The 22,759-nt window shown below is 37.3% G+C and overlaps 2 protein-coding genes across 2 annotated transcripts; both read left to right on the top strand.

The window, feature by feature from the left end:
- Positions 1-1,896: 1,896 nt before the first annotated feature.
- LOC132281789 (uncharacterized) lies at positions 1,897-2,334 on the top strand. Its single transcript, XM_059783457.1, has one exon. The coding sequence runs from the start codon at positions 1,897-1,899 to the stop codon at positions 2,332-2,334; it is 438 nt and encodes a 145-aa protein (XP_059639440.1).
- A 15,165-nt stretch (positions 2,335-17,499) lies between these two features.
- LOC132281788 (uncharacterized) lies at positions 17,500-17,937 on the top strand. The gene has a single exon (XM_059783455.1). It carries the CDS (start codon positions 17,500-17,502, stop codon positions 17,935-17,937), a length of 438 nt encoding a protein of 145 aa, XP_059639438.1.
- Positions 17,938-22,759: the final 4,822 nt, after the last annotated feature.

The following is a 22,759-nucleotide window of genomic DNA, read 5'->3' as shown; positions in this document are numbered from 1 at the left end:
GTCTAATTTGGCATGAGCCCTTGCCAACTCTTAACTTCCTTGATCTTTATTCTTTTCTCTAAATAAAGGAGGATGTTGGTATAAACATAAATTGATTTTAATTTGATTGAGTGTCATAATTCAATTAGTTCTTCATTCTTACTTTCCCAATATAGAACGTAAAAATAAAAAAAAAAATTAATAAAAAATAAATGTCTAGGGAATAATTCTAATGAAGCTAGCAAGATAACTGTTCATTCATAAATAATAGTGAATGAGTACGATTCTTATTATGCCATATATTGGAATCAGCACAAGAAGTTGCAGTAGTTGCACTGCGACTACTCCCCCTACTAATTTATTTCCGAAAGAGTGGATAAATTCTGTTTTGCTATAAACATAAATGAGGCAATTTATTGTATGCACGAATGTATTCTTTTAGACTTGTCTTTTCGTGTCAGTTACGGAGGTACATTTAAATTTGCAAATCACGGTTTCTGGATTTAATACCCACACTGCACTTACCAACGGATAGTACCAGTAGACTAATTTTATCCACTTAAAGGTCCTTGTAAAAAAAAAAAAAAAAAAAAAAAAAAAAAAAAAACTAATGATTCATTCATTAATTTCAAAATCTTGATATTTATTTTAAGTTATTCATATGATGGCTTATTAGAATGTGCCAGAAAGATTAGGAAACCAACGGGTCGGTGAACTTCCTGACTCACAAAAGAAGGCTCTGGATGAGCTCAAACACCTCATCCAAGAAGCCCTCAACAAGCACGAATTCAGTGCGCCGCTGCCATCTAAGGAAGAGGAGAAGCCCGCTGAGGCCGCTCCACCGATGGAAGAGGAAAAATCCGCAGCTGCTTCTATAGAAGAAGAACCAAAATCCGAAGAGAAAACAGAGGCCCCTGCTGAATCAAAGTTGGCGCAGCCTCCACCGCTGCTTGCAGTGGAAGCTTCGGAGATCGCCGAAGCAGTAGAAGAAACCGTCTAACGGGGAGAGGAGGTGTCCATCTTTGGAATTCCGCTTCTGGCAAACAAGAGAAGCGATGTGATTTTACTGAAATTCTTCAGAGGCAGCAGGATCTTTCATCATAGATCCAGACAAAGTACTTGCTAAGAAGAAGTGGATATGGCCTAGCCAAAAGTGGGTCACAACTGGTTTAACTCTGGTGAACTATCACTTTCCAAGTCCAGGCCATGAGCGCCGAGAAGCTCCCCTTCACTCTCCCGGCCCCAAAGTGGACTGTAATGTGAGCATGTTAAGGTATGCCAAGCTCATGTCAACCCATGACTGTCACAGAGCTCGTCCAAGGTGTCATCAACAGTGAGACTCGGGTCCTCTCCGTCTCCATGACCATGGAAGAGATCTTCCACGGCACCAAATCATTCAAGCAAGAGGTTTTTGATAAAGTTCAGCTCGAGTTCAGCCGGAGTTCACCGTCCTCACGGCCGAAACAGAATCCATTCGAGTCGGCTGCCATCAAGCCTAGCCATAACGGTTACCCATCGCCGTCCTTCTCACCGGCCGAGTTCAACCGAGTTGCCGTCGCTGCACCGCTATCAGACCCATGCTCGCCGTCGCTCTCATCTGATCTGTCACATCTGAGCCGTGCACAGTTTGACGCAACCACTTTGCCTCTCTACTACTCAAAAATTGATCAAATATCACTTGAGCTCCATTAGCAAAATCACCAAATTGAGCTTTCCAAATTACCAATACATTTGGATTTTCCATTGAATAACCCAATTCAAATCCCACAACACCAAATTCTGAAAGAGACTCTGGAACCCAAATCGTTCCCTATAAAACAGAGCCTATGCAGAGCAGTCTCTTTGTTTTCTTTTCATTTTCTCTCCCTCTAAACATACAGTAGTAACAATGTCTCTTCAAGAAGATCGAATAAGAAGATGGAGTTTGATCCTATGAATCCACTCGAAACTAGTGAAGAATATTACGACGACTACGTAACGCTCTTCCTAGATCAACCAGACTACATGCCAGCTATGGGTTACTCCAAAAGATTCAACACCACAGAAAGAAAACAAGTATATGATAACATCGTCAGTAATTCGCGTAAAATTGATGATCCATTCATGTCCTTCATCGCCATGAATCACTTTGATCAATACATTTCAAGGCAACCGCCATTGAACTTGAAAGATCTTGACATAGACCTATCTGCTAGAAGCTGCTTCAAACTTGCTGACATGATGTTAAGCTCTGGCACTTCCACAAATGCACTTCGATCCAAGAACAAAAATGTGAAGTATACAGAAGATCAAATTATGGGTGTGCTGGAAGGGAAAACGCGCCTAATAACAGTTTTATACTTCCTGGAACTTTAACTTGAATAATGCACAAATGAATCTTGATCTCAAAGTCGCAGCCGTTCGGATCAGAATGATTTCCCAAAGGGAAATTAAGATTTCAAAGGACTCGGCATCAATGGTTGCAGCAGCAGCAGCTCTTGTGGTTGCTTCCAAGGAGATGTTTCTGGCAAGGTATGAGGAGTTCAAGGAGGCTGTTGCAAATTCTCCATTTGTTAACAAGGAGGAAAAACATTCTACATCGCAGAGTATTAGTGTGTAACCAGTAGTGATGAGCAGATGACCGTCACCGCCGGCCAAACCCGCCGGTGCACCGAGAGTTCAAAGCTGCTTCCTCATGACCGGACAGGAGCTCATCCCAGCTGAACCACTCGTCTGCACTCAGCACCGCTGCCTCCATTATCGCTGGCCATCACCATCCTCGCCGAGCCGCCGTCCACCACATCCGAGCTTCTCCTTGCTCGCCTCCTCAATTGTTTGCTGCCTTGTATCAATTTATATATATATATATATCTATACATATATAGCCTCTGTTCCGGATACAAAATCGAACACACCCATAAGTCCATTCCAAATGACGGTGTTGATTCCAAGCCCAGGTGATGAGCGCACAACCAAGCTTTCTTCGGCATAGACTTCACCAAGTTGTCGTTGGAAACGAACTTGACACTTCAGTTCCTCCCGTTCCAGACCTTGTCAACTAGATCTCTAGACCGCATGGCAAATCCCGGCCTGATGCTTTGATTGTTATCCACTTTTTCAAAAGAAAATAGCTCCAAAGTCGTCGTTGGAGACGAACTTGACATTTTAATGGAGACTTGAGGGCACTGCCCGAGCATTATGGATCCAAGGCCGTCCTAAGAGGAGTTGGTATTCGGGACAAATATCAAATACTTGGAAATTAACAGGAAATGTGGTGGGACCTATTTTCATTGTCAGAGAAAGTGATTCGCATTGCAAGCAAGTGCATTCCCCACCATCTTTTTCAGTTGTTTAGCTGTGAAATTGATTGGGATGTGAGCCTCCTTTAGTACTTCCAAGAAACAATTAAGGAGTCTGTTTGAGGTGAGGAGCAGGACGAGTAGAGAGGTTTGGTTCGGCATCTTGCTGAAGGACTCATTTTGGAGCATTTAAAGCTTAAATATGTTCATTGGAGTGCATGTGGAACAAACGACAAACGTTAGCTTTGTCTTCCACGTAAGTACTTCAAAATTTAATCTACTACTTGAAGTTCTAAACATATTACATACATCAAAGAATTCCAATTGAACTTTAAATGTTTTTAGAGTTAGCATATGTCTCGGACCTCAAGAGTCCATAGATACCAAAAAAAAAAAAATTAAAAAAATTAAAAAAAAATGTGGAGGCAAGCCTAACAACAAAAAGTCTCGGACTTCAAGAGTCCGTAGGTACCTAAGTGTTCGGTACAAATCAACAATTCTTCTCAGGATCACAGCCGAGGAATTACATGCTTCAGACTATAAGTGTTCGATACAAATCAACAATTCCTCTCAGGCTCACAGCCGAGGAATTACATGCTTCGGACCCTAAGTGTCCGGTACAAATATTTGCTGTGAAATAAAAATCTTCGGATCTCAAGAATCCGAAGGTATCAAAAAAAAATTTCCTATAAGGCACAACAAGCGGCAAAGGGGAATAAAATTCATCTTCGGACCTCAAGCGTCTGCAGATTTCAAAATTTCTCTAAGGCACAACGAGCTACGAAGAGGAATAAAATTGATCTTCGGACCTCCAGCTTCTGCAAATTTCAAAATTCCTCTAACGCATAACGAGCTGCAAAGAGGACTAAAATTTTATGAAAATTACCTCAATTACGTTGAAGGTTAAATTTTCATGTAAACTCCTCCAAAGCACAAAGAGGGCCGATGCTTATAATTACATGAAAATTATCTACATCGCCGCTATCAAACGAGACATATTTTTTTTTCCTTCATGGGGGCAATACCTTCCATAATGGGGGCAATATAAGCAGCCCTAAAAAGATATTAAGAAAAGAAAACATATTCTCTCTTTTTTAAGCCCAACTATCTGGCCTAAATACAATTCCTCTCAGGCTCATGGCCGAGGAACTTCCTACCTCGGACCTCAAGAGTCCGATACATTACAGTTCCTCTTAGGCTTATAGCCGAGGAACTTACTACATCGGACCTCAAGAGTCCGATACATTACAATTCCAAACTATCTAGCCTAAATACAATTCCTCTTAGGCTCATGGCTGAGGAACTTACTACCTCGGACCTCAAGAGTCCGATACCTTACAGTTCCTCTCAAGCTCATAGCCGAGGAACTTACTACCTCGGACCTCAAGAGTCCGATACCTTACAGTTCCTCTCAGGCTAATGGCCGAGGAACTTACTACCTCGGACCTCAAGAGTCCGATACCTTACAGTTCCTCTCAGGCTCATGGCCGAGGAACTTACTACCTCGGACCTCAAGAGTCCGATACCTTACAGTTCCTCTCAGGCTCATGGCCGAGGAACTTACTACCTCGGACCTCAAGAGTCCGGTACATTACTGTTCCTCTCAGGCTTATAGCCGAGGAACTGCATACCTCAGACTTTAAGAGTCCGGTATATTACAGTTCCTCTCAGGCTCATAGCCGAGGAACTACATACCTCGGACCTCCAGAGTCCGGTACAATACAGTTTCCCTCAAACTTATCGCCGAGGAACTACATGCCTCGGCTCTCCAGAGTCCGTTACATTACAGTTCCTCTAAGGCTCAACGCCGAGGAATAATTCGCTTCGGACCCTAAGTGTCCGGTTCAACACGTTTCCTCTAAGGCTCAGCGCCGAGGAACTGTACATTTCGGACCACAAAAAATATAAGGTCCTCAAACAAGTGTATTTTCTTGAGAAACAGGAGGACATTACTGTGCAACAAAGCGTATACAATGTAAGGGCAATCACAAATTCCCATAACAGAGCAGAGTCAAAAGCGTCCACCACAGTTGGACTTGAAGTTGGAGGAATCGAAGGGTTGGGAGCTGCAGGAACTGATGAAGTTGGAGCTAGATGATCATCCTGATGAGACTGCACCATTTCAGCAAAAAGCACTTCAGCTTCTTGGGCTTGTGGACCCTCAGGATAAGGGAAGGACACTTCCATGTCAGCATTAAAGGCCTCCGGATCGTTCAACTTGTCTCCCGAACCTTGTACAAAGCCAAACCGAAAGGCCTTAGTCCTGGACAAGCGCACCAAGATGCAATCTTTGCATTCATGGCTGCATACGAGACCTTCTTTTAAGAATTGCCAAGATCTTTCTCCAACTTCTTAATGGAGAGAAGACAAAAAGGAAGGGAGAATGACGAACCTCAATGGCTCGAACAGGGGCAGATGGAGGCAGTTATTCAAACTCCATATTACATTCCCCGAGCAACTGCTAGTGCTACAGAGGGGTCGGTAATCATAGAATCACCAGAGTGAAGAACTGATTTATCAGCTCTAGATATAAATTGCTTCCAAGGTGCTCTAGTCTCTGTCATGACAAATGCTCTAACCTAGTGATGTGACAAAGTGAAGAACGTAAGGAATGAAATGAACGCAGTAAGAGCGGAAGTAACTCTTATGGAAACCCTTTGGTCAGAATATCAGTAATCACGCCTCAAATCCACTTCTTACGAAATTGGTAATCGTACAGCTTCAATTCCCTTCTTATTAGGAGTAGTACTCCAATTAAAAAAGGAATTGGGGGCTAAGTGTGGAGGGAAAAAATCCCCTCCAATGAGAATAATTCACGTCATCATAAATATAAACATATCCTTGATAAGTTTATAAAGCCCACCTCGCTCAAACCCAAATTGAGTTTGATACTAGTCCAAGATCACTGTTCACAAGCCCAATACTATTGTTATATGACCCTTAGCCCTGTTGAAGCCCGAATTAAGAGATTATCAGCCCAACATATTAATATTTAACATCCGATCCGTTACTCAAGCCCAGCCGGATCAAAGTATGTTCAGCCCAGTTACTCAAGAATGCACAAGTCCTACCAGTTGAAGGATTTACCGTAGAAGGAAAATTCTGAGATAGGAAGTTCTGTACAAGGCAAGTTCTATGTATGAAAAATTAGACAATGGAAAGAACTCTATTAGTAAAGAATGTTTATATAGAAAGAATTGGAGGGCAAGCAACGCGAGTCCTACCATAATTTTACAATCTTTTGTATATAAATAGAGGCTTAGACCTCCAATAAAGGGATCAAGCAATTCTACGCTTCGAGATATATTGTTCTTGTTTATCTTACTATTGATTGAGTGAGTTGTTTTATTTTTCTTAATCATTATTGGTTGAGCGAAATTTTGCACCTACAGACCTATTTTACCAAATGTAACAACGGACAGCAATATGAGATTAAGTTCTTACATATGTCCAAACAGTGCCTTCAAACTAGGAGTACATATGAAACGTTCAAACAGTCAGAGGTCAAAAAATTATCAACCGATTCAAACCGAACCATGATTTTTTTATTTTTCACTTAAAGTGTGAGATATATATATATATATATATATATATATATATATATATATATATATATATATATTTGTGTACTTTTTTAATCAAATAATATTTTTTGTTTTAATTCAACAAGTTGGATAGCCCGACAATTTGAACAGGCCAGTAAATATATATAGCGTTAGTTACACCGCTTGGAAATGTCCACTAAATATAATATTGTATAAGATGAAAATAAATTTATAAACAAAATTAAAATATTATTCAATTTTTATTAAATTATATTAATTTTTATAATTTTAATTTTTCAGTTTATTATCTATACTTTTATATATATATATAGATGTATGTATATTGATTAGTATATTTTCATGTGTGTCTCACTGAATTTCTGGCTTTAGATAAAGTGAAATAGAAACATATATAGTCGAGAAAAAGGTTTATTGTTGTTGTTGCTCTATTTTTTACATATTTTTACTACTTATAAATGCATATGAATTTTATAATTTTATATACATTGTAGACACCACATTTTGATGGTCTTGGTTCGACTTGTGAAAACATATTCATGATTGAAAATAATCTAATTAACAAAGGATACTCACATATTTCGCTTGTGACAAAATTCAGGTCTTTTAAAATAAATTTCATTAGATAAAGCATCATTTTTTTTTTTTTTGCATTTTTCAATGTTATAGGAAAGCAGCCTCAATTTTCAATTTTTTTTTTTTACCTCAAAACAAACATTCTTGTTTTGTTCTTTTACTATCAAGCTCTCGCTTTATCAAGCCATAGATTTTGTAGTATGAAAAAAAAAAAAGGTGTCAGATATATTGTTTGGTTATTTTTCTTTTATTTCTTTTCATCCAAATGATAGATGATGGCATTCATGAAACTGAACCCTTGCATGAGTTTTATAGCCAAGTATAAAGTTTTACGTTTCATGTAATTAAATTTGAAGAATTGAAAACTTCACAATAGCGTTTCATGTGATAATGATATTGTAAGGTGAGGGTAAGGAGAATAAGAAAGAAGAAATATTCTTAATAAAACGTGGAAAAAGAATACATTCACAATAGCCCCTCATTTTTTTATTTTTTTTATTTTTTTTTTTCCAAGTAGGGACGGACCTATATTCACAATTTTTATTTTTATTTACTGATATATCGACCTTTTTTTTTAATATATACTCATAAAATATTACTAAAGCCCCTCCTAAAATTATTACAAAATTTCAGTTTTGACCTCTTTTACCTAAAGTTCTGGGTCCGCCCGTGCTTCCAATGAACAATAAAGCAATATTATTGTTATGTCGAGACTCGACACATTGTGATAAAATATATACACTACAAATTACTTCATCATGTGCCATTCAGGAATATATATACGTATACATTTCATGTGCTCATTAATTCACTTTGAAAATACTATATAACTTAACATGTTATTAAAGACTGTCCAATATTGTGTATGATGTGTATAAAACTATAACAAATAAATAAAAATTTTGTTTGCTGCACCAAAATTCTACCAACGGTTGCTCCAATAACTACTGTTTTTTGTTAATTTCTTAATTTTTAGTTATTTGTTTCATTAATTAAGGAAATTTTTTACTTTACAAACAGTTAAACAACATAACTTTGAGAACAAATATGAAACCATATTGGCTTCTCCAACCCATCTAATTCAAACTTAAACTTAAAATGCCAACTCCAATTGATTAATTCTGACCTCACGTTAAAAAGCCCGTCTTAATCATACAAAGAATCTCTCCCTATAAATATATTTCAACATCTACCACCCTTACCAAATCAAAGATAGAGACTTACATATATTTTACATATATGTGTGGTGGTATCATGTATGTTGTGATTCAATGGTGCTATACATTCATATAATAGTATATGGGCACGTGAAATGCATGTGAAGTCCTCAAATAATTATATTATTTACTTGTTGAACAAATAGTTCATAATAATAAAACAATAAATTTGTTGCAAGATTACTTTGGCATATTGTGTTTATATGATTTGGGAAGAAAGAAATTCTAAAAGATATTTGAACTCGTACGTGGATGAGATTACTATCACATTTGAAGTCTACAAAACTATTAGACTAAAAACAGTGAACAATGATGACCAATTCGCAAGAAATTCTGTTATGAGGAGGGGTCGTTGAAGATTTTTTTTAATATATATATATTAAAGATACTTTTTAAAATAAAATAATAATATAAGAACTTAAATTTAATTAATAAACACGAGTAACTAGTTTAGAAAATGAGAGAGTAGAATAGATAGAGTCAATTACTAATTTACATATCATGGGATGCTAGAGAGTGAAGAAATGAGAGAGAACTTATTACTTTATTTTCTTTTAAATTTAAAAATATCATTGGATATAATAATATATAATGGGAAATTTTTGAAAATGAATAAGAAAAGATGGAGATTAGTTGTGTTTTACAATAAATTATTCAGTTCAAAAGGATATAATATTGCGCATGGAACATATCATACTGGGGACAGCATTATGAGATTAAATCTTTATATATATATATATATATATATATATATGCGCAAACAGTGCCTTCAAATTGTAGGGCAATACGATATCAGGTGGTCCCCTCCACATTAGGCTGGCAAATTGTTGGTTTGCCATTTCAGTTGGATGATGAGAATCAAAGAACACATATTCACAAGTATTCTCACATAGATATATGCATGCATTATATATTTGTGTACATGTATGTATATATAGAGAGAGAGAAATGGAACAACGGGTTCTTTTGTCCTCCAAATAATAATATATCAACATCACTGTTGCGCAAAGGTTTGACCACATATGGTATATAAATTACTTTTAAAATATAGAACTTTAACGTGTTATTAAAGACTGTGACCAATAGTGTGCATCAAACTGTAACAATTAAATAAATATTTTGTCAGCTGCTCCAAAATTCTACAAACGTCTGCTCCAATAACTATTCTTTTTTGTTTCTTAATTTTTAGTTATTTGTTTCATTGATTAAAGGGGAATTTTGACTTCACAAACATTTAAACAGTAACTTTGAGAACAATTAAAACGATCTTAATTTGTTTCTCCAACCCGTCTCATTTAACTTAAGACTTAAAATGCCAACCTAATTGATTAATTCTGACTCACGTTAGAAACCATGTCTTAATTATACCAAGAAACTACCCCTATAAATATTTTCCAACATCTACCCACCACCACTACCAAATTACAGATACAAGATTACCAATATTTACATATATTAAATAATTTTTGGATACATATAAAAATATATAATATTCTCTTTATTTTTATTTTTTAAATTAAATTGATCATCTTGGTATCAATGGCCACATCGAAAGGTTGGATGATTATCTTTTGTCTGGGAGCGCTAATTCTGATGTCTTCCAATTTCTTGATCACTGCCGAAGAAATCAGTAACGGTGCCATTGGAAGGAATAACACTCCGTGCGACAAAAAGTTGCATCCCCAGGGATGTAAGTCTCAACCAGCAAATTCGCCGTATCACAGAGGTTGTGAGGTTCCCGAACGCTGCCGTGGGAATCCACCACCAGTACCAAAATCAAAGATATTGTGAGAAAGATGAACTTTGTGTGGTGGACCTCACATGTATCATGTATGTGGCGGTGATCCAATGGTTATGCAAACAAGTATATGGGCATGTGAAAATCTCAAATGATATCATATGAATAAAACAATAAACTTGTTGCTCTCATGTTATACGATTACTTTGGCATGTTGTGTTTATATGATTTGGAAAGAAAAGGAACTCTAAATGATACTCAAATTGGTAATTGGACGAGACTACTCACCTTTGAGATTAGAGGCGGCAATTGGGTGGATTTGAAAGAATTTTAAATGAGTTGGGTATGAATGAATCAGTAACACAATATCAAACCATTAATAACAGGTTATAAATGGGTAAGGGTTCAAATGGACGGATCAAAACGGGTTAACCCATTCCAACTCATCCTTTTTTTCTTTTCTTTTCTTTTTTACTTTTGCAAATTTTTTACTTTCCTACCATCCACGGCTAAAAAAAACAATAATAATAATTTATTTTTACATTAATTTTTTTTATTTCAAAAAAAAAAAAATCATTTTTCTTTTGAAAAAAATTATTATACAACTCAGCGTAACTAGGTGTTATGATTGGTGGGCTCAAACCCACCCGTAAAAATCTAAAAAAAAAAAAAAAAAATTACTATAGGTAATTTTAGCCCAACAAAAAATAAAAAAATTATTACTAGTATTAACTCACCTAAAAAAATTTTAACCCAACCCATTAACAATTCCTGAATCCGCCAATTTAATCAACAATATTAATTTGATATATATATATATATATATCCATTCTCTATATATAAGTCCAATCCGGTTATATATCTATATATAAGTCCAATGCAAGCAGGTATTAAGTTGCAGGCCCAAGAAAGAAAAAAACAAAAAGGCAGCAGGTTCGGAAAAAATAAGAATAATAAAGAGTTGCTGTGCAAAACAAACATGGTGATGTATCAAGTGCACAGTTTTGCGTACATGGGAAAGGAACTCTAAAGAGAAGGAAAGGTCAAGCAAAGAAAAGAATTATATTTTTATACATCGTCGCCTGTCTTATTTATTTTTTTTATAAATTTATATATGTAGGAAGTTGAAGAGTAAGGTAAAGAGAGTGTTATTGCTGAAAGAAAACAAATTAAACAATGATAGTTTTGTTTGAGCAGGATTAAGCTGGGTACTCACTTTTAATCCATCATTAACTCTTGAATTATACGAGTATTTACTTTTTTATCCATTACTGACACACTCATTTAAATTTGGGTGTCCAAATAATTTAATTTTAATGGGTGGTCTAATGAGTTTGGACTTAAATTGACACCTTATTTGAGATCTACAACACTATTAGACTAAAAATAGTTATGTGCACAGAAATTCTATTAAGAGGGGGTGTGGTTGAAAGAATTAAAAATAAATAAATGTCCTCCCTTCATTGGGTCCATCATTGACCCTTGAATTATATGGGTACCCACTTTTTGATCTACAACACTATTAGACTAAAATTAGACTAAAAATAGTTATGTGCACAAAAATTCTATTAAGAGGGGTGTTTGTGACTAGAAATTATGAAAATTTACATTTTCATTTTTCTTGCTTATACATTAAATGTATATATATGGTTGAACTAATCTCAGAATTAGCCCCTGCCCAAGTCCGAAAAGGGGACTTAAGCATAAACATCACATAACATTCCTGGAAATGTTTCAACCAAAAGCAGCACCACCTCCAGCAGAAAGTTTGCCCCCATAAGCATAACCATTTTGGCTGAATTATTGTTGGCTAGTCTTTTCCTTCAGACAATTCAATTAAATGTCACAAGATGTCGAAAGATTGAATAACAATGGTGGAAAATGGCTGTATTCTAGCAACCATATACAAAAATAATCAAAGGGAAAAAGATGGTCAAGTACATGTAGGTTGTGACATAATTTGACATTTGTGTAAATCTAAAATTGAAGTTTGATGCACCAATACGTATGCTTTTGTTTTGAACTGTTTCGTTCAATATGGCGCATCAAAATTGAGGTTTGATGCAGAATGGTCTCAATTGTATGAAGTACCACATCAAATCTCAATTGTCATTTAAGCTTTTGGTATCCATCAAATGGCATCGGAGATACTCCCCATTCATTAGAATTTTTGTTTGTAGAGCAACTATCAACACAATATACATTTTCTAATCTCGCACCCCTTATAATTTGAAGTCATAAAGGTACATAGGCGTGAACCACACTAGCATTCAAGAATTTTCTTTGCATTATTACATTCTCAATTTCTCACCAAATAAATGAATTGTTTTCAAACTCAGTTTTCGACTTTCTAGCTGAAAATCCTAGTTCCAAGAAGAGAAAATATTTATCTATCTTAATTTGTATAGCATTCAGAGTTATAAAAGAAATTTTTTTATTTCAGCTACTAAAATTACTGAAATCCAGCCAACCTGTTTCTCAACCCAAGGGTTAACGCAGTTTCGTGCCACTTTTAACAGAAGAAACAAACATCAACGGGATAGAAAGAAAACCATATAAAGAACTTTAACGTGTTATTAAAGACTCTGACCAATAGTGTGCATCAAACTGTAACAATTAAATAAATATTTTGTCAGCTGCTCCAAAATTCTACAAACGTCTGCTCCAATAACTATTCTTTTTTGTTTCTTAATTTTTAGTTATTTGTTTCATTGATTAAAGGGGAATTTTGACTTCACAAACATTTAAACAGTAACTTTGAGAACAATTAAAACGATCTTAATTTGTTTCTCCAACCCGTCTCATTTAACTTAAGACTTAAAATGCCAACCTAATTGATTAATTCTAACTCACGTTAGAAACCATGTCTTAATTATACCAAGAAACTACTCCTATAAATATTTTCCAACATCTACCCACCACCACTACCAAATTACAGATACAAGATTACCAATATTTACATATATTAAATAATTTTTGGATACATATAAAAATATATAATATTCTCTTTATTTTTATTTTTTAAATTAAATTGATCATCTTGGCATCAATGGCCACATCGAAAGGTTGGATGATTATCTTTTGTCTGGGAGCGCTAATTCTGATGTCATCCAATTTCTTGATCACTGCCGAAGAAATCAGTAACGGTGCCATTGGAAGGAATAACACTCCGTGCGACAAAAAGTTGCATCCCCAGGGATGCAAGTCTCAACCAGCAAATTCGCCGTATCACAGAGGTTGTGAGGTTCCCGAACGCTGCCGTGGGAATCCACCACCAATACCAAAATCAAAGATATTGTGAGAAAGATGAACTTTGTGTGGTGGACCTCACATGTATCATGTATGTGGCGGTGATCCAATGGTTATGCAAACAAGTATATGGGCATGTGAAAATCTTAAATGATATCATATGAATAAAACAATAAACTTCTTGCTCTCATGTTATAAGATTACTTTGGCATGTTGTGTTTATATGATTTGGAAAGAAAAGGAACTCTAAATGATACTCAAATTGGTAATTGGACGAGACTACTCACCTTTGAGATTAGAGGTGGCAATTGGGTGGATTTGAACGAATTTTAAATGAGTTGGGCATGAATGAATCAGTAACACAATATCAAACCATTAATAACAGGTTATAAACGGATAAGGGTTCAAATGGACGGATCAAAACGGGTTAACCCGTTCCAACTCATCCTTTTTCTTTTCTTTTCTTTTTTACTTTTGCAAATTTTCTACCTTCCTACCATCCACGGCTAAAAAAAACAATAATAATAATTTATTTTTACATTAATTTTTTTTATTTCAAAAAAAAAATATCATTTTTCTTTTGAAAAAAATTATTATACAACTCAGCGTAACTAGGTGTTATGATTGGTGGGCTCAAACCCACCCCGTAAAAATTTTAAAAAAAAAAATTACTATAGGTAATTTTAGCCCAACAAAAAATAAAAAAATTATTACTAGTATTAACTCACCTAAAAAAAATTTTAACCCACCCCATTAACAATTCCTGAATCCGCCAATTTAATCAACAATATTAATTTGATATATATATATATATATATATATATATATCCATTCTCTATATATAAGTCCAATCCGGTTATATATCTATATATAAGTCCAATGCAAGCAGGTATTAAGTTGCAGGCCCAAGAAAGAAAAAAACAAAAAGGCAGCAGGTTCGGAAAAAATAAGAATAATAAAGAGTTGCTGTGCAAAACAAACATGGTGATGTATCAAGTGCACAGTTTTGCGTACAGGGGAAAGGAACTCTAAAGAGAAGGAAAGGTCAAGCAAAGAAAAGAATTATATTTTTATACATCGTCGCCTGTCTTATTTATTTTTTTTATAAATTTATATATGTAGGAAGTTGAAGAGTAAGGTAAAGAGAGTGTTATTGCTGAAAGAAAACAAATTAAACAATGATAGTTTTGTTTGAGCAGGATTAAGCTGGGTACTCACTTTTAATCTATCATTAACTCTTGAATTATACGAGTATTCACTTTTTATCCATTACTGACACACTCATTTAAATTTGGGTGTCCAAATAATTTAATTTAAATGGGCGGTCTAATGAGTTTGGACTTAAATTGACGCCTTATTTGAGATTTACAACGCGAGTCCTACCATAATTTTACAATCTTTTGTATATAAATAGAGGCTTAGACCTCCAATAAAGGGATCAAGCAATTCTACGTTTCGAGATATATTGTTCTTGTTTATCTTACTATTAATTGAGTGAGTTGTTTTATTTTTCTTAATCATTATTGGTTGAGCGAAATTTTGCACCTACACTTTGGCGCCGTATGTGGGAAACGTATAGAAATAGATCCCCACCAAAATTACAATACTTCAAATTAAAATCTCCAAGTCTAGCAACGTGACTTGGAATTAAATTTCTAAGTCAGCAACATGACGAAGTCGAAGGAGAGTATGGACTTGAATCCAACCCTTTTCAGATGTCTGAAGCCCGTGTTCCACACACGGCCAGATCTTTCTTTGCACAACAAGCGCAAGCGTCCAAAAGGATATTCAAACAACTCAACACGCCGTGTTCCTCACAAAGCCGAAGAATCTACCAAAGGATGTAGATCCGGCCAACACGTTTCAACCACAACCCAACACCCACATGGGTCTCTAATCAGATAAGTTTTCCAGGCCAATCTTTATTAAAAATTAAATACGTATTATATATATATATATATATATATATATATATATATATATATATATCATTATATAGTAAATAAAGTCTAATTTGGCATGAGCCCTTGCCAACTCTTAACTTCCTTGATCTTTATTCTTTTCTCTAAATAAAGGAGGATGTTGGTATAAACATAAATTGATTTTAATTTGATTGAGTGTCATAATTCAATTAGTTCTTCATTCTTACTTTCCCAATATAGAACGTAAAAATTAATAAAAAAATTAATAAAAAATAAATGTCTAGGGAATAATTCTAATGAAGCTAGCAAGATAACTGTTCATTCATAAATAATAGTGAATGAGTACGATTCTTATTATGCCATATATTGGAATCAGCACAAGAAGTTGCAGTAGTTGCACTGCGACTACTCCCCCTACTAATTTATTTCCGAAAGAGTGGATAAATTCTGTTTTGCTATAAACATAAATGAGGCAATTTATTGTATGCACGAATGCATTCTTTTAGACTTGTCTTTTCGTGTCAGTTACGGAGGTACATTTAAATTTACAAATCACGGTTTCTGGATTTAATACCCACACTGCACTTATCAACGGATAGTACCAGTAGACTAATTTTATCCACTTAAAGGTCCTTGTAAAAAAAAAAAAAAAAAAAAAAAAAAAACACTAATGATTCATTCATTAATTTCAAAATCTTGATAATTATTTTAAGTTATTCATATGATGGCTTATTAGAATGTGCCAGAAAGATTAGGAAACCAACGGGTCGATGAACTTCCTGACTCACAAAAGAAGGCTCTGGATGAGCTCAAACACCTCATCCAAGAAGCCCTCAACAAGCACGAATTCAGTGTGCCGCTGCCATCTAAGGAAGAGGAGAAGCCCGCTGAGGCCGCTCCACCGATGGAAGAGGAAAAATCCGCAGCTGCTTCTATAGAAGAAGAACCAAAATCCGAAGAGAAAACAGAGGCCCCTGCTGAATCAAAGTTGGCGCAGCCTCCACCGCTGCTTGCAGTGGAAGCTTCGAAGATCGCCGAAGCAGTAGAAAAAACCGTCTAACGGGGAGAGGAGGTGTCCATCTTTGGAATTCCGCTTCTGGCAAACAAGAGAAGCGATGTGATTTTACTGAAATTCTTCAGAGGCAGCAGGATCTTTCATCATAGATCCAGACAAAGTACTTGCTAAGAAGAAGTGGATATGGCCTAGCCAAAAGTGGGTCACAACTGGTTTAACTCTGGTGAACTATCACTTTCTAAGTCCAGGGCATGAGCACCGAGAAGCTCCCCTTCACTTTCCCGGCCCCAAAGTGGACTGTAATGTGAGCATGTTAAGGTATGCCAAGCTCATGTCAACCCATGACTGTCACAGAGCTCGTCCAAGGTGTCATCAACAGTGAGACTCGGGTCCTCTCCGTCTCCATGACCATGGAAGAGATCTTCCACGGCACCAAATCATTCAAGCAAGAGGTTTTTGATAAAGTTCAGCTCGAGTTCAGCCGGAGTTCACCATCCTCACGGCCGAAACAGAATCCATTCGAGTCGGCTGCCATCAAGCCTAGCCATAACGGTTACACATCGCCGTCCTTCTCACCGGCCGAGTTCAACCGAGTTGCCGTCGCTGCACCGCTATCAGACCCATGCTCGCCGTCGCTCTCATCTGATCTGTCACATCTGAGCCGTGCACAGTTTGACGCAACCACTTTGCCTCTCTACTACTCAAAAATTGATCGAATATCACTTGAGCTCCATTAGCAAAATCACCAAATTGAGCTTTCCAAATTACCAATACATTTGGATTTTCCATTGAATAACCCAATTCAAATCCCACAACACCAAATTCTGAAAGAGACTCTGGAACCCAAATCGTTCCCTATAAAACAGAGCCTATGCAGAGCAGTCTCTTTGTTTTCTTTTCATTTTCTCTCCCTCTAAACATACAGTAGTAACAATGTCTCTTCAAGAAGATCGAATAAGAAGATGGAGTTTGATCCTATGAATCCACTCGAAACTAGTGAAGAATATTACGACGACTACGTAACGCTCTTCCTAGATCAACCAGACTACATGCCAGCTATGGGTTACTCCAAAAGATTCAACACCACAGAAAGAAAACAAGTATATGATAACATCATCAGTAATTCGCGTAAAATTGATGATCCATTCATGTCCTTCATCGCCATGAATCACTTTGATCAATACATTTCAAGGCAACCGCCATTGAACTTGAAAGATCTTGACATAGACCTATCTGCTAGAAGCTGCTTCAAACTTGCTGACAAGATGTTAAGCTCTGGCACTTCCACAAATGCACTTCGATCCAAGAACAAAAATGTGAAGTATACAGAAGATCAAATTATGGGTGTGCTGGAAGGGAAAACGCGCCTAATAACAGTTTTATACTTCCTGGAACTTTAACTTGAATAATGCACAAATGAATCTTGATCTCAAAGTCGCAGCCGTTCGGATCATAATGATTTCCCAAAGGGAAATTAAGATTTCAAAGGACTCGGCATCAATGGTTGCAGCAGCAGCAGCTCTTGTGGTTGCTTCCAAGGAGATGTTTCTGGCAAGGTATGAGGAGTTCAAGGAGGCTGTTGCAAATTCTCCATTTGTTAACAAGGAGGAAAAACATTCTACATCGCAGAGTATTAGTGTGTAACCAGTAGTGATGAGCAGATGACCGTCACCGCCGGCCAAACCCGCCGGTGCACCGAGAGTTCAAAGCTGCTTCCTCATGACCGGACAGGAGCTCATCCCAGCTGAACCACTCGTCTGCACTCAGCACTGCTGCCTCCATTATCGCTGGCCATCTCCATCCTCGCCGAGCCGCCGTCCACCACATCCGAGCTTCTCCTTGCTCGCCTCCTCAGTTGTTTGCTGCCTTGTATCAATTTATATATATATATATCTATACATATATAGCCTCTGTTCCGGATGCAAAATCGAACACACCCATAAGTCCATTCCAAATGACGGTGTTGATTCCAAGCCCAGGTGATGAGCGCACAACCAAGCTTTCTTCGGCATAGACTTCACCAAGTTGTCGTTGGAAACGAACTTGACACTTCAGTTCCTCCCGTTCCAGACCTTGTCAACTAGATCTCTAGACCGCATGGCAAATCCCGGCCTGATGCTTTGATTGTTATCCACTTTTTCAAAAGAAAATAGCTCCAAAGTCGTCGTTGGAGACGAACTTGACATTTTAATGGAGACTTGAGGGCACTGCCCGAGCATTATGGATCCAAGGCCGTCCTAAGAGGAGTTGGTATTCGGGACAAATATCAAATACTTGGAAATTGACAGGAAATGTGGTGGGACCTATTTTCATTGTCAGAGAAAGTGATTCGCATTGCAAGCAAGTGCATTCCCCACCATCTTTTTCAGTTGTTTAGCTGTGAAATTGATTGGGATGTGAGCCTCCTTTAGTACTTCCAAGAAACAATTAAGGAGTCTGTTTGAGGTGAGGAGCAGGACGAGTAGAGAGGTTTGGTTCGGCATCTTGCTGAAGGACTCATTTTGGAGCATTTAAAGCTTAAATATGTTCATTGGAGTGCATGTGGAACAAACGACAAACGTTAGCTTTGTCTTCCACGTAAGTACTTCAAAATTTAATCTACTACTTGAAGTTCTAAACATATTACATACATCAAAGAATTCCAATTGAACTTTAAATGTTTTTAGAGTTAGCATATGTCTCGGACCTCAAGAGTCCATAGATACCAAAAAAAAAAAAAAAAATTAAAAAAAAATGTGGAGGCAAGCCTAACAACAAAAAGTCTCGGACTTCAAGAGTCCGTAGGTACCTAAGTGTTCGGTACAAATCAACAATTCTTCTCAGGATCACAGCCGAGGAATTACATGCTTCAGACCATAAGTATTCGATACAAATCAACAATTCCTCTCAGGCTCACAGCCGAGGAATTACATGCTTCGGACCCTAAGTGTCCGGTACAAATATTTGCTGTGAAATAAAAATCTTCGGATCTCAAGAATCCGAAGGTATCAAAAAAAAAATTCCTATAAGGCACAACAAGCGGCAAAGGGGAATAAAATTCATCTTCGGACCTCAAGCGTCTGCAGATTTCAAAATTTCTCTAAGGCACAACGAGCTACGAAGAGGAATAAAATTGATCTTCGGACCTCCAGCGTCTGCAGATTTCAAAATTCCTCTAACGCATAACGAGCTGCAAAGAGGAATAAAATTTTATGAAAATTACCTCAATTACGTCGAAGGTTAAATTTTCATGTAAACTCCTCCAAAGCACAAAGAGGGCCGATGCTTATAATTACATGAAAATTATCTACATCGCCGCTATCAAACGAGACATATTTTTCTTTCCTTCATGGGGGCAATACCTTCCATAATGGGGGCAATATAAGCAGCCCTAAAAAGATATTAAGAAAAGAAAACATATTCTCTCTTTGTTAAGCCCAACTATCTGGCCTAAATACAATTCCTCTCAGGCTCATGGCCGAGGAACTTCCTACCTCGGACCTCAAGAGTCCGATACATTACAGTTCCTCTTAGGCTTATAGCCGAGGAACTTACTACATCGGACCTCAAGAGTCCGATACATTACAATTCCAAACTATCTAGCCTAAATACAATTCCTCTCAAGCTCATGGCTGAGGAACTTACTACCTCGGACCTCAAGAGTCCGATACCTTACAGTTCCTCTCAAGCTCATAGCCGAGGAACTTACTACCTCGGACCTCAAGAGTCCGATACCTTACAGTTCCTCTCAGGCTCATGGCCGAGGAACTTACTACCTCGGACCTCACGAGTCCGATACCTTACAGTTCCTCTCAGGCTAATGGCCGAGGAACTTACTACCTCGGACCTCAAGAGTCCGATACTTTACAGTTCCTCTCAGGCTCATGGCCGAGGAACTTACTACCTCGGACCTCAAGAGTCCGATACCTTACAGTTCCTCTCAGGCTCATGGCCGAGGAACTTACTACCTCGGACCTCAAGAGTCCGATACCTTACAGTTCCTCTCAGGCTCATGGCCGAGGAACTTACTACCTCGGACCTCAAGAGTCCGGTACATTACAGTTCCTCTCAGGCTTATAGCCGAGGAACTGCATACCTCAGACTTTAAGAGTCCGGTACATTACAGTTCCTCTCAGGCTCATAGCCGAGGAACTACATACCTCGGACCTCCAGAGTCCGGTACAATACAGTTTCCCTCAAACTTATCGCCGAGGAACTACATGCCTCGGCTCTCCAGAGTTCGTTACATTACAGTTCCTCTAAGGCTCAACGCCGAGGAATAATTCGCTTCGGACCCTAAGTGTCCGGTTCAACTCGTTTCCTCTAAGGCTCAGCGCCGAGGAACTGTACATTTCGGACCACAAAAAATATAAGGTCCTCAAACAAGTGTATTTTCTTGAGAAACAGGAGGACATTACTATGCAACAAAGCGTATACAATGTAAGGGCAATCACAAATTCCCATAACAGAGCAGAGTCAAAAGCGTCCACCACAGTTGGACTTGAAGTTGGAGGAATCGAAGGGTTGGGAGCTGCAGGAACTGATGAAGTTGGAGCTAGATGATCATCCTGATGAGACTTCACCATTTCAGCAAAAAGCACTTCAGCTTCTTGGGCTTGTGGACCCTCAGGATAAGGGAAGGACACTTCCATGTCAGCATTAAAGGCCTCCGGATCGTTCAACTTGTCTCCCGAACCTTGTACAAAGCCAAACCGAAAGGCCTTAGTCCTGGACAAGCGCACCAAGATGCAATCTTTGCATTCATGGCTGCATACGAGACCTTCTTTTAAGAATTGCCAAGATCTTTCTCCAACTTCTTAATGGAGAGAAGACAAAAAGGAAGGGAGAATGACGAACCTCAATGGCTCGAACAGGGGCAGATGGAGGCAGTTATTCAAACTCCATATTACATTCCCCGAGCAACTGCTAGTGCTACAGAGGGGTCGGTAATCATAGAATCACCAGAGTGAAGAACTGATTTATCAGCTCTAGATATAAATTGCTTCCAAGGTGCTCTAGTCTCTGTTATGACAAATGCTCTAACCTAGTGATGTGACAAAGTGAAGAACGTAAGGAATGAAATGAACGCAGTAAGAGCGGAAGTAACTCTTATGGAAACCCTTTGGTCAGAATATCAGTAATCACGCCTCAAATCACTTCTTACGAAATTGGTAATCGTACAGCTTCAATTCCCTTCTTATTAGGAGTAGTACTCCAATTAAAAAAGGAATTGGGGGCTAAGTGTGGAGGGAAAAAATCCCCTCCAATGAGAATAATTCACGTCATCATAAATATAAACATATCCTTGATAAGTTTATAAAGCCCACCTCGCTCAAACCCAAATTGAGTTTGATACTAGTCCAAGATCACTGTTCACAAGCCCAATACTATTGTTATATGACCCTTAGCCCTGTTGAAGCCCGAATTAAGAGATTATCAGCCCAACATATTAATATTTAACATCCGGTCCGTTACTCAAGCCCAGCCGGATCAAAGTATGTTCAGCCCAGTTACTCAAGAATGCACAAGTCCTACCAGTTGAAGGATTTACCGTAGAAGGAAAATTCTGAGATAGGAAGTTCTGTACAAGGCAAGTTCTATGTATGAAAAATTAGACAATGGAAAGAACTCTATTAGTAAAGAATGTTTATATAGAAAGAATTGGAGGGCAAGTAACGCGAGTCCTACCATAATTTTACAATCTTTTGTATATAAATAGAGGCTTAGACCTCTAATAAAGGGATCAAGCAATTCTACGCTTCGAGATATATTGTTCTTGTTTATCTTACTATTGATTGAGTGAGTTGTTTTATTTTTCTTAATCATTATTGGTTGAGCGAAATTTTGCACCTACAGACCCATTTTACCAAATGTAACAACGGACAGCAATATGAGATTAAATTCTTACATATGTCCAAACAGTGCCTTCAAACTAGGAGTACATATGAAACGTTCAAACAGTCAGAGGTCAAAAAATTATCAACCGATTCAAACCGAACCATGATTTTTTTATTTTTCACTTAAAGTGTGAGATATATATATATATATATATATATTTGTGTACTTTTTTAATCAAATAATATTTTTTGTTTTAATTCAACAAGTTGGATAGCCCGACAATTTGAACAGGCCAGTAAATATATATAGCGTTAGTTACACCGCTTGGAAATGTCCACTAAATATAATATTGTATAAGATGAAAATAAATTTATAAACAAAATTAAAATATTATTCAATTTTTAT

The sequence above is a fragment of the Cornus florida genome, unplaced genomic scaffold, assembly GCF_030987335.1.
Source record: "Cornus florida cultivar Cherokee Brave unplaced genomic scaffold, ASM3098733v1 CherokeeBrave_3.0.0_Hap2_Chr11, whole genome shotgun sequence".
Taxonomy (NCBI): Eukaryota; Viridiplantae; Streptophyta; class Magnoliopsida; order Cornales; family Cornaceae; genus Cornus; species Cornus florida.
The sequence above is the reverse complement of the archived record's forward strand: the minus strand, read 5'-3'. Positions and strand labels throughout refer to the sequence as shown.

Bases quoted from the DNA above. Each gene is read 5' to 3' on its own strand.
- LOC132281788 (XM_059783455.1), top strand. From the start codon at position 17,500: ATGGAGTTTGATCCTATGAATCCACTCGAAACTAGTGAAGAATATTAC.
- LOC132281789 (XM_059783457.1), top strand. From the start codon at position 1,897: ATGGAGTTTGATCCTATGAATCCACTCGAAACTAGTGAAGAATATTAC.